The sequence below is a fragment of the Manis javanica genome, chromosome 14 (genome assembly GCF_040802235.1).
Source record: "Manis javanica isolate MJ-LG chromosome 14, MJ_LKY, whole genome shotgun sequence".
Taxonomy (NCBI): domain Eukaryota; kingdom Metazoa; phylum Chordata; class Mammalia; order Pholidota; family Manidae; genus Manis; species Manis javanica.
This window is the reverse complement of record NC_133169.1, coordinates 86,332,522-86,346,194: the sequence shown is the minus strand read 5'-3', so window position 1 is coordinate 86,346,194 and position 13,673 is coordinate 86,332,522. Positions and strand designations below refer to the sequence as shown.

Genomic DNA, 13,673 nt, shown 5'->3' with positions numbered 1-13,673 from the left:
TCTCTGGGGTGGCACTCTGAAAAGCTGAATCATTTCAATGAGCAGTTAAACCTGGCAGTAATCAGCATCCAATAAGGAGTGGTGGCACATAAACCCTTGTTTCATATATAACACCAGATAAAAAACACACTTCAGGGACAAGTACAGTTACATATTTGGCTATTATAGGCTATGTAAAGGAGCATGTTTGAACACAGAACTAACTTGTCTGTTGAATTCCTCTTCATTTTCCATCCACATGTACTCTGCAAACGGATTGTCATCTTCATGCGAATGACCGTTAATAATCACATCTTCATTGATGATGCTTGGGCTAGTACTGCTGCGACTAGGGTCTTTCATGGTTGGCGCTAGTTGTCGTTTTTAACCTTGGAAGAATAATAGAGTTAATTTAGTCAGTCATTCTTTCAGTTCTTGGTGAGCAAGAACCATTCTTTCAGCCTGGTAACAGATGCTCTACCAGGCATCCTCGTTAGGTGTTAGATGCATGTGATACATTACTGCACGTGATAAATTGAGCTAGTACGAAGATTCACTTTTTTCCCAAATGATTTTAATGTTTAATAGCCGAAAACAACCTAGACTCATCTAATGTTTCCTGATAAGGCAATGAAGGTAATCAACTGTTTAAATGGAATCTTCAAACCATCCAATTTTTTCTTCTTATATTGGATATCCCTTGCTTTATAAAACAAGCATGGTCTGAAGACTCAAGTCATCAAGCGCCTTTGGTATTATTGCAGGCTAAAAGTTCAAAGCATAAAGTTGCAGATTTTACAATATTCTACCAATTCATTAAGTCTGAATTGCTAAAAACGGGTTTACATAAAATAGGAGTCACTTGTACATAAATTCAAATGGTAGTGTGACTTGTGCCAAAGGAAAGAAACACCATAGCTGTCAAAAAAAACCTGCAGGCATTCTTACTCTGAAGTTACCATAATCAGGTAAAACACTAAAACTGAAACCTACTAGAAATAATTTTTCCCTTGGGTTAAGGTTTGGGGAGAGAATTGCTCTATGTATGTTGTTTGACCCTTTAAATTCATCTTATGGACTTATCCTTAAGGGGACATAGTATGATACAAATTCATAGTGGTTTATATAATATGAATTTAGTCTCTAAATTGGGTAAAGGGGATTGATTTTATACTGACACACACAGGTATTTTCTCAAATACTGAATAGTAAGGACAGTAACATCATAATGGAGATATTTTTAGTTCATAAGTCCTCAACTAAAAATTACTGTGATCTTCTGATCTTTGTTGTATATATATATGAAAGAGAGGCAGAGACGGCCTATGAGGTTTATATGCTAGGGTGTGGGGAGAAAGAAAACATAATTTGAGTCACAAAACTGAGGCACTGTGAAAGCAGTCAAGACAGAAAACAGTTAGCATCTTTGTTATTTTTATTTATCATTAATCTTGGAGGAAATAAAGCCCTTTATTTTGATAACAAGTTTTGACTAAAGAACAATCTGTTCCTCTAAAGAAAATCAAGTAATCTATGTATCAGGCTACAACCATTCTAAGCTCATCTTTAAACAAGAATTACATTTTAGATTAGCCTCCAATATTATGAAAAGCAGGGGTCAATCCTGCCTTACAACTAGATGGAACTTTCTTCACTGTATACGAACCAATCGTTCAACCATGTTCAAAGAAACCCCAGTTTATATAACAGTTTTTCATTATTATATTCCCAACATGTATCTTATCCCAACTTGTATCCATTAAATCCTACCTTTCTATAAACAAGTGACTTTTATCTTTAGTTAAAAACAGCAACAAATTAATGTTTAGCAGAGCACAGGATAGTCAATATTCAAATGGAACTGAATAGTTAAGTTGCAACTACATGCATGAGACATGTCCATCTAGAAATACTTCTAACTGGTTTTTAATATGCTTTAGAGACTAAAGTATATCTATATAGAAATACAATCTTTTTTTTTTTTAAGAAAAAAGTATTTTCCATGCATTTTATGAGCACAACCTTGTATAAACAATGAAAAATTTGCCCGAGCAAATTCTGGAGTTTGGGATCCCAAGGGACTCCCTTTCTCCTTGTTTGACGCCAACCAGTAACAAATACAGGCATACCTCATCTTACTGTGCTTTGTAGATACTACAAATTTTTACAAATTAAAGGTTTTTGGCCACCCTGCACAAGCAAGTCTATTTGCCACTTTTCCAACAGCATTTGCTCACTTCTTGTCTCTGTGTCACATTTTGATAATTCTCACAATATTCTGAACTTTTTCATTATTATTATATTTATTATAGTGATCAGTGATTACAACTTGCTGAAACCTCAGATGGTGGTTAGTGGTTTGAAGCAATAAAGTATTTTTAAATTAATGTACATACATTTATTGTTAAGACAATCCTACTGTACACTGAACAGACTACAGTATAGTGTGAATGTAACTTTTATTCACAGGGAAAACAAAAACCTCATTTGACTCTCTTTATTTCAATATTTGTTTTATTGTGGCAGTCTAGAACCGAACTTGCAGTATCTCCAAGGTATTCCTGTGAAATATAAACAGTGCTTGGCAAAAAAGGGCTGAATCCTTACATTTGACAAGGCCCTAAAGCCAGCTTTTTGCCCATTATCACAACTCATCAAACAACCTGTGCGATCCCAGTGAAAGAGTCTATAAAGGACAGTTAAATGAAATTAATTTGTCGAGCAATATTTGGGGAACAAATAATAACTGAAGTCAGTAAGAATAACTGGAGCCTGGTCACTGATCTTATACCTTTGATAGTTGTTGACTAACAACTGTTGACCAGACTTCTGGCTACAGATAACCAAGTGAAAACCAGAGAACTAAGGATAATTTACTTTCAGAATATCGACAGACCTACAGATACCAAACAAGGTAATGCATCAGATTTTTAATTTTCTTCTGTGACCTGTTTTTAACCTTTCTTGGATGACACTCTTTTTTAAAAATTTGGTATCACTAACATACAATTACATGAGCAACATTATGGTTACTAGATTCCTCCCATCATCAAGTCCCCACCACATACCCCATTAAAATAGTCACTACTTGCCTTCTGTGCTATACTGCCTTCCCTGTGTGGACCACACACCACTCTTTTTTTTTTTTTTTTTTGAGAGGGCCTCTCTCATATTTATTGATCAAATGGTTGTTAACAACAATAAAATTCTGTATAGGGGACTCAATGCACAATCATTAATCCACACCAAGCCCAACTCTCAACAGTCTCCAATCTTCTGAAGCATAACGAACAAGTTCTTACATGGTGAACAAATTCTTACATAGTGAATAAATTCTTACATGGTGAACAGTGAAGGGCAGTCATCACAGAAACTTTCAGTTTTGATCACGCATCATGAACTATAAACAATCAGGTCAAATATGAATATTTGTTTGATTTTTATACTTGATTTATATGTGAATCCCACATTTCTCCCTTATTATTATTATTATTATTATTATTTTTAATAAAATGCTGAAGTGGTAGGTAGATGCAAGGGCAATGTAGATGATCAGGTCTGTGCCTATAGACTAAGTATTAATCCAAGCTAGACAAGGGCAACAAAACATCCACGGATGCAGATTTCTCTCAAAACAGCGGGGGTGAGGTTCTGAGCCTCACCTCTGTTGATCCCAGTTTCTCACCTGATGGCCCCCCTGCGACTGTGCCTGTCTTAGGTTGTTCCTCCCTTGAGGAATCTTACCCGTCTCTGGCTAACCAGTCATCTTCCGGGGCCATACAGGGAAATGTAAAGTTGGTAAGTGAGAGAGAAGCAATATTGTTTGAAAAGGTTAGCTTTTTACTTCTTTGCAGATTTATGCCCTGTGGCTTCTATGCCCAGCATTTATCTTGAGGTATTTTTACCACTTGGAACAATTATGATACTCGGTAATTTCGATATGAGGCACGGACACACCACTCTTTGTAGTACATCCTTTGTGTGTTTTATTTTTAAGAATTGAACATATAGTTCAATATCATAAAATATACTATTTTAAAATGTTTGACTGGCATTTGTTGGGGCAAACAATAGGCAAAACAAAAAGCCTGGGAAGAAAGACTGGTGATGGAGATGCTTTGGGAATAAGGGCATCAAAAAGCTCCTGCATATTCTGGGAAACCCAGAAAGCTGTGGGCATGTCCAGCGCTAGGAATATGCTCAGAGGAGACCTGAGAAGGTCCTACATTCTCACCTCTGGTTGACCTTCAGGCTCTACACATAAAGTGAAAGCTAAAAAAGAGTTGTCAGCTGCCTGAGTGTTGAAGATGTGCCTCAACATACATAAGAGCCCAACTGCACAGACTGGAGAGTTTTGTTTTTTACTTACAGGTAGTTCAGGAAATCTCTTTTAAATAACAAGCTGACCACTAAGCTAATGAACAGAGACTTCATGGCCACACACAAACTTTCACAAAATTAGTTTAGAAAAGTCACTAAACAACTCTGGGGAGAATGAAGAACCTGATTTCTGGAGTTGCTACATCATAATATTAAAAATGTCTGGTTTCAATAAAAAGTATCAGGCTTGCAAAGAAATAAGAAAGTATAGCCTATACACAGGGAAAAAAAGAGACTAACTGAAACCTCCTTTGAGGAAGCCCAGACACTGCACTTACTGAACAAAAGACTTTATATCAGTATTTAAAATATGTTCAAAAAGTAATGGAAACCCTAAAAACGATGCCTCATCAAATGGAGAATATCAATAGAAATTATAAAAAGAAACCAAGTAGAAATTTTGGAGTTAAAAGTACAATAACTGAAATGAAGAATTCACTAGAGGGTTTACTGCAGATTTCAGCAGGGAGAGTAGGCAAACTTCAAGATAAGTCAACTAAGATTTATTTGGCTTAAGGAGCAGAAGAGAAAATAAGGAGGAATCAACAGAACTTCAGAGACCATTAAGACACCAGCAAATACACCAACATATGCATAACGGTAGTCTCAGGAGGAGAAAACAAAGGGTCAGAAAGAATATCGGAAGTAATAATGGCCTCAAGCCCCCCAAACTCGATGAAATCTGTAAATGTTTCTCTGTACATCCAAGAATGATGAACTCCAAGGAGGATAAACTCAAACTGATTCACTCTGATCTACATTATAACCAAATTATTTTAAGACAAAGAGTATCCTCAAAATAATAAGTGAGTCATCACACACAAAGGAGCCTTAATAAGAGTAATGGCTAATTTCACATCAGAAACCAGAGGCCAGAAGTCAGTAGGACAACTGAAAGAAAAGTTGTGCTGAAAGAAAAACCTGTGCACCAAGAATTCTATATCCAGCAAAAACCTTCTTTCAAAAATGAAGGAGAAATTAAGACATTCTCAGAGCTGGTCACTAGAAGACCTGTCCTAAAGCTAAAGCTAAACTGAACCTTTCAGGCTGAAACAAAAGAACACTATTTATTAACTTGAATCCATCCAAAGAAATAAAACACTGGTAAAAGTAACTACATAGGTAAAGACAAAACTCAGCAATAATGTTTTTTATTTTACTTACAAGTCCTCTTGTTCCTCATATGATTTAAGACAAACACACAGAATAAGTATATTATCTATGTTAATGGACACACATGCACAAAGATGTATTTTGTGACAACATAAAGGGAGGATGGAGGACACATAGCTATATAGGAGCTAAATTTTGGTATACTCTTAAGACTAAGTTGGTATTAGTTTAAAGATGTTAGTTGTAATCCCCAGAGTAACTGTATAGCTGAGGTGTATCATCCCATTTGGAGGTAAGAAACAAACAGCTGTAAGACTCCCAAGATTCAATGATCTCAAATCTGTATGTTAGCCTCCTTTAGCTGGGGGAAAAGCTTTTTTTCAGAACAAAAACAATAAAAACTTAAGAGGAAATGCTGGAAACCCAACAAAAGCACTTACTTTCCTTGAGTGATGTTTGAGGGGCACAAAGTAGACACTGACTTAACAAATACAGTAAAAAACAATCTGGAAACTAAACCATACCAATCTGCTGCTATCTCATCTTTGCTCATGTTCAATCTGACCCACTTTAAAAACTGGCCAAAATGAACTGAGAAAGCCAGTAATTTCTCTTCAGCTTTTTAATGTTCACTGTGTACTTCAAACCGTGTTTATTATTCTTTAAATCCAAAAATTATCAGAAATTTAAAAATTTTAACTTTTAACATTAATCTCATGCAAAGGATTTCTGAAATAATACAGTAATACTCAGAACAATAGTTTAATATATTTAGTAATTGTTAGAATACAAGTAATAAGATTTCCCTAAATGAAAAATCACAAAGTAGTAAAACAGTAACAGTAGTAGTAACAAGTAAAACACCTTATAGCATTTTCAATAATCATTTTAAAACTTTTAGATAACGGGTGTTTGTACAGTTAGGATATTGTGCCAGAAAAGGAAGCATTAAGTAAAATAAATTTATGTACAAAGTAAACATTATGTAAAAAAGAAAATACAAGTTAGATGTACAAAACAGGTCTAAACATAGAAATTTTTTTCTTCTCCAGCTCTAATCCTACCCAGAGGCCATCAATGTTAATACCCTTATGTATTATTTCATATTTCTTTATGTTTTATTCCTGGGATGCTTCATGGGGGAAAAGGCACTTAAGTCAAGGTGGGAAACTAAATAGGAGATTGTTCCCTAAAGGGTTGTATGTTCAGGATAAGGGTGAACCAAAACATAACCCGCACTCCCCACTAAGCAAATCAAAGGGAAAACTGGGAGAAGACACAGACACTATGACTATGGCTTGGTCCTCCTGTGGAAAGAAGAAATAAATCCTCATCATCTGGGAGGTCCCAGACATCCCAAGTCATGAACGGAGTATGAAGTGGTCCTGAATTAGTAGTGCCCCCAGTGCCTGGTAAAAGCAAATCAAAAACTCCTTGAGAGGAAGAAATCTTCATTCTGGGCCTTATGGCCCTCCATAAATAATTTTTTAAGGGCTATTAAGAATATTATGAAGGATAGCCAAATCCAGAAAGAAAAAAAACACACACAATGAGCAAAGCAGCGCAATTTACAGAAAGCATGATCAGGAATCACTTAGTTTTCCTGGGTCTCTTCCATGTGGAGAGGAGGTATACATGTTATTAAACTTTTGTTTTTCTCTTGTTAAAAAAATAAAATAAAAAAGCATACGAATAATCATATCTGACTTGATTGTTTATAGTTCATGATGCGTGATCAAAACCGAAAGTTTCCGTGATGACTGCCCTTGCACTGTTCACCATGTAAGAACTTGTTCACTAGGTAAGAACTTGTTCACCATGTAAGAACTTGTTCGTTATGCTTCAGAAGATTGGAGACTGTTGAGAATTAGGCTTGGGGTTGATTAATGATTGTGCATTGAGTCCCCTATACAGAATTTTATTGTTGTTAACAACCATTTGATCAATAAATATGAGAGATGCCCTCTCAAAAAAAAAAGAAAGCATAACCTTATCTATACCAGACTTCAGGTATTGGATTATATAGCACAGATGACAAAGCAAATGATTACACAGCAAGCTTGAAAGTATCTTCAGAGAAGAGCAAAGTATAAAAACTACAGAGCAGATTTGGAAAGGAGACAAATACAGAAATCACAACATAAATAAAAATGTAACTGGTCTGGCAGAAAATATGATATAGATAGAAGAGCTGGAAGATAAAAGGTTTCCTTCTGTAACTTCATATATGTAGAAAAGGAGTATCTGTGTGTGCTCATGGCTTCCAAATGCATAGAATCTCTGAAAAGATAGTAAAGAAACTGAAAAGCAAATCATGTATAAGGTAGTTGTATCTAGAATACATAAAGAACTCTTACAGTTCAATAATACAATTCCTTAAAAATGGGCAAAGGACCTGAATTGATAGTTCTCCAAAGGCCATACAAATGGCCACTACAATGAAAAAAATGCTCAACGTCATTAACCATGAAGGAAATGCAAATCAAAAGCACAATGAGATACCACTTTAGACCAGAATGGCTATAATAAAAAAGACAGATAATAGGTATTAAAGAAGATACAGAGAAATTGGAACCCTCAATCACTGCGGGTGGGAATGTTAATGAGGCAGCTGTTTTGGAAAAAAGCCTGGCAGTTCCTCAAAAGATTAAATATGGAATTACCATAAAACCCAGCAATTCCACTCCTAGGTACGTATCCAAGAGAAATGAAAACATGACTACACAAAAACTTGTACACAGATGTTCACAGCAGTATTATTTTTAATAGCCAAAAAGTGAACCTAACCCAAAGGTCCACCAGCTGTTAAATGGATAAATACAATGTGGTATGTCCAAACTACAGATTATTCAACAATAAAAATAAATAGCTGATACATAATGTATTATGGATGAACAACGAAAACATTATGCTAAGTGAAAAGTCAGTCACAAAAGACCACCTAATTGTATGATAGCTAAAGAGTACAGGGCTTCTTTCTGGGTTAATGAAATTGTTCTAAAATTGGTTGTGGTGATGGACGTACAACTTTGTGAATATACTAAGAACCATTTTACTGTACACTTTAAATGGATGAACTGCATGGTATGTTCATTATAGCTCAATGAGAGCTGTTAAAACAACTGAGAATAATGGTTGCCTACAGGGATAACTAGGTGGCTAGAGATATTTTTCTTTTGAGTTCTGAATGACTACCTATTAAAAAGCTCAACTGTAATGAACAGTACCCCTCCTTTTGGTTTTATCTTTTACTTATTTAAGTTTTCTCACAGTTTTCCCCTCTTCTCTACTTAATTTCAGCCAATTTCCACTTTGTTTTTTTAAGTTGACAATCATTATTTGATTACCTTTTGATGCCCTGATTTCTGGTTTTATTTTATTATGCTATAAAATGCAGCCAGAAAAACCTTCACTTTGGGGGATTACCGTTTTGTGTGCAGACACAACAGTGACTGATTTTTGGAAAATGTTCCTTGGGGCCTAAAGAGAAAAATGTGTAATTTTTATTTTTAAGATATATATATTAGGTTGATCTTTTTTATTTGATGAAGTGCTGAAAGTGGTATACTAAAGTCTTCTATTATAATAGTTGAATTATTTGACCCAGTCTGAGAATTTGTCTCATAAGGAATTACATTTTTGACAAATGATGTTTGGTTTTATGTTTTCCATTATAATTTCACGTTTACTTTTCTGAGGTTTTTTTTTTTACATTCTATTCCTCTAGTGCTTTTTTACTTTAAATACATGTTTTTAAATATGATTTATTTTCTGTAACTTACAAACTACTGAGGAATCTCAGATTTTTTTTCTTCTAGTTTGAGATGTAATTGACATTAGCATTATATAAATTTAAAGTGTACAGCATAACCACTTGACTTCCATCTATTGTGAAATTAAATAGCTTAGCTTCCTTTCAATTAGAAATATACTCTATACACCACCAACCAATTCAAGACATTTAGAATGCTTTTCCTTCTTCAGTATACTCAACCCAATCCCTGGTCCCAGACAAGGCAAGACCTTTAGAATGATTTCACTTATCCACCCACCCCACCCTCCTCCTGAGTTTTTTGGAAATAACTTAGCACTTTTAGATCCAAACTATTAGGTTTTTCCTTTATAGTACAATCTTTCAAAATAATTTTTAATTGAACACTTACAATTCATATTGTCATCTTACATTTTATCACTGCTCATCATTGTTTCCTTTATTCATTATCTTCCCCTAACTTGACACCTTTGTTTTGGTCTAATATTTTTTCAAAACGTTTCCTGTGGATATATATTTCTAAACCATTGCATTATCTCAAACTGTCTTTTCCCTTCAAATTTTAATACTCATATTAAGTGGGACAGATTTAGACTTCTGTCCTTTCTGTCAATAATCTACAAATATTCCAGCTTTCATTGTTGTAGGAAACTAAGTTTTACTTCTTTTGTAAATAGCCTGTTTAGCTGACAACCTAATATTTACAAGTCAGGAATTTCACCAGATTTTGGTTAGGTAAGAGCAGTTTTCTCCTATTAATGCTGCCTGGCACTTTCAATCTACAAACTCTTATCTTCAGCTGTTTTTCTCCTCCTGAAATGCCTCCACATATACTGGTTTCCAGCAGTGTCTATTCTTTTATATTCTCTACCAAATTTTAAACTGTGAAAATCTTTTAAGTTTTAGAAACTTCCCCCCTAGTTTCACCTCTTAAGAATTCTCTTCTCTTTCATTAATCTAAGTCCACAGACACAACTTTTTCTAATTTCACTGGACTCTACTTTGAACTACTGTGACTCTTTAACCTTATTTGCAATATATGTGTATATATATTTTATAATAACTGTTCTCTCTTCATTAGCAGTTAGTGAGAGAGGAAAAAAGAAATTTTGTATCAGCCTGTTTTCCACTCAGAAGTTTGTGAACAGCATCGAGGTGTTTTTTTTTTTATTGTTTGGCAGTATAAAGTAATGATTAAAAGCATGGGTTCTGGAACCCATAGGAAAGTTATTTAAAAGTATGGGTTCTGGAACTCATAGGAAAGCAATCTTTTTTATTTGATCTAATGCCGAAAGTGGTGTACTAAAGTCTATTATAATAGTTGGATTATTTGACCCAGTCTGAGAATTTGTCTCATAGGGAATTACATCTGTGCTCTGTCTCAGGCTCCTCATCTGTAAAATGGGTAATAGGAGTATCTAGGCACAGAGCCTGTTACATAATAGTATCATCTATCTTGGTGCTTATTAAACAGGCAATTAAAGGTTGCTAGAGAAAGGTAAAAAGTAAAAATCTGTAGGAACGAACAATGTCACAGAAAAATCCCAAAGGCTATAACCCAAATCTCTGTGGTAATGTAACAAGGGTAGAACAATGAGTAAGGATGGCTAAGCACTACCTATCATCACTACTGATGAAAGCTCTAAGCACATCAGAAACATCATCCTTTTTTTAAATTAAGGTATCATTGATATACACTCTTATGAAGGTTTCACATGAAAAACATTGTGGTTACTGCATTTACCCGTATTATCAAGTCCCACCCATGCCCCATTGAAGTCACTGTCCATCGGTGTAGTAAGATGCCAGAGTCACTACGTCTTCTCTGTGCTACACTGTCTTCCCCATGACCTCCCCTACACCAAAAAACACCATTCTTATTTATAAAAACTGACATAAAAAATGAGAAACAGAGGCAATTCAAACCTCTAAACCCACAAGTCCAAAGTGGCAAACACTAGCTACTTGTGGCTACTTGAATTTAAAGTTCAACACAATTAAAAATTTAGATGAGATGAACTTCACACTTCAAGTGCTCAAAAACACATGTACTCAAGGATCCTTACTGGACAGCACTGCTCCAGTGAGAAAACTTAAGAAAAAAAATTTTTTGAGTTAATGGAACTGAACCTTAGGCTGTATCGAACGCAAACTATTAAAGCGTGTGTGGGGAGGTCCAGATCGTAAAGGCAGTAACTTGGACAACTTTAATCTTGTACTGAGTTCAAATGCCAAATATGCCACTAACTACTTGCAGGATCCTAGCTATGTCACTAAATCTTGGGCAGCACAGTATAATGGTAAAGAGCATATAATCAATCTCTGGACTACTTGGATTTCAATTCCAGCTGTTACTAGCTGTATAACATTGGGCAAGTTAACTTCACATCTCTTGTTATCTTTTACAGTAATACTTACTGCCTAGAGACACTTAAGATTACTTGTACAAGCGCTTAGAACAACACCTGGCATTATTAAATGCTACAAAAGTATGTCCCTAATAAAATTTAAAAAATCTCTCAAGCTTCTATTTCCCCAACTTCAAAATAGGTAAGATAAAACTTACTCTATTTCACAGGTTATGATAATGAATATGAAAATAGTATGTAAATTACAGTATGTAAAAGCACAAAAGGAAGGGGGTAGGAGCTTTATTTTCCACCTTCTTTCATCTCCCACGAAATCCATAAAATTGTTGTGCTAACAGACATTTTACAAATGTTTATATTTTCTAATACAACTGGAGCATTACTCTCTAGTCATAAAGGGGTAAACCTGAATAAGGCATAGAGTGCTTATTGAAGGAAAAGCTCAGAGTAGAGATTACCTAACTCGATTTGAGGTCTTAAGAAGCAATATGCATTATGCTGTAATAAAAACGACCAAGATCCCAAGCCATTAACCATTACAGTAAGCCTCCATGCCTAAATCCTATCCCTTAATAAACAAATAGACTTTGTCATAGACACTTATATTTGTGAGAACAAAAACTGCTCAAGTTTACAATTAACAGGGAGCATAAACAGGCTAATTCGCTTCAAATATCCTCTTTTACAAGCCGAAAACAGAAGCACAAACCAGCAAACACTGGAAATCTCATTAGAAATCTTTATATAGAGACCCTGTTCCCTGTAAGGATGACATCTGAAAGGCTATTTGATAAATCGCAAACCAACACCTGATCAATTGCTCAAATGCAATTTATGAAAAATCTTGCCACCAGGGTGCAGGACAAGATGATCCGGCACACACAAAATGGGAATTTGTCTTCTGCTGAAATAAATGTCAGCTGTTAGAACTTGTCCCACGGGAAACTGGAAGCCAAATTCTTTCTAGAGTTTGCGGTTTCTGTGAGCTGATGGGATGGCAAAATCAAGGAAAGACAGTAAAAGGAAACAGAAAAGGCCCCTTTTTGGAATCACTGGAAAATACTACGGTTGCTCCAACAAATGTTTTAAGTATCTTCACCAGAAGCCATATATTTTCGGTAGTAGTAGACAATCAGCACAGAGTAGAAGACTGAAATTAAAAGAGGACAAGAATCAAAGAATCTGAGTTGGATGGAACCTTAAAATTCATCAGGCTCAAAAACCCCTAAAACAGGGAGTTCCCAGTACCCCAAAGGTCCTCCCATCCCGATCACGGGACACATTGTAATTTTGGGGTAGGGGAAAGCAAAAAAAAACGAGAAAAAGGGGATCAGAAAGGTACTGGCCTATGGACAGTTGCAGAATACTCCCCTAGGACGCTCGCCTGCCCACCAGTCCCTCCGCCCGTCTCTTCCCCCACCCCAGCCTAGGGAGGAGCGCGCACGCGCAGCAAGTAGGTGCTGCGCGTGGCGACGCGCAAGCGTAAAGTACGGAGAAACAATGAGCTTTGTTGCCGAGGCGGCAGTGGGGGGCCGAAGAAAAGGGTACAGGAGGGTGGTGAAGGGCCTGGAGGGACGGGGGAACAAGAGAAAAAGTGCTATCCCGGCAACCCTCGCGCGCACCACGGAAGACCCGGATAGAGTGCTGCGAGATCCAAATCATAAATAATAATGACAATGAGAAAAAAAGCGACGGCCATTTCTCAAGAGAAGAAAGACTAGGTCGGTCCAAGTTCATCCCTCAGACTGCTGAAAGAGTTAAGGAATAAAGGAGACAATACGGGGCTTGGTGGCCAACAACCCGGGGGGCCCGCTAGGCCTCTCAGCCGTCGCCGAGGTGCTGCCCCTCGACCGCCAGGGCCGCCGCACCCTTCTCGCCGCTCCACCCGAAAGAACCCCTCACCCAGTGCACGGCAGCGGGACGGCAGCCAGTAAATCCGGTCGGCCTCCGCGGATCTCCACAGGCAATGCCGCTCCCCCACTCGACGCGCGCTTCGCCCGCCGCCTCCCTTCTCCAGTCCAAACAAACACCCCAGCCCGGAAGTGACTTCACTTCCGCCG

General features: G+C 36.6%; 1 protein-coding gene across 1 annotated transcript in view; it reads right to left on the bottom strand.

Annotated features, from left to right (window-relative positions):
- PAIP2 (poly(A) binding protein interacting protein 2) overlaps window positions 1-13,673 on the bottom strand; it is a 17,936-nt gene extending 4,263 nt beyond the window's left edge. The window contains exons 1-2 of the mRNA XM_017673096.3: window positions 13,516-13,673; window positions 205-368 (exon numbers count right to left, since the gene is read on the bottom strand). Of these exons, the coding sequence (XP_017528585.1) occupies window positions 205-342 (138 nt within the window). The 5' untranslated portion in view covers window positions 343-368; window positions 13,516-13,673. The remainder of the gene's footprint in view (window positions 1-204; window positions 369-13,515) is intronic.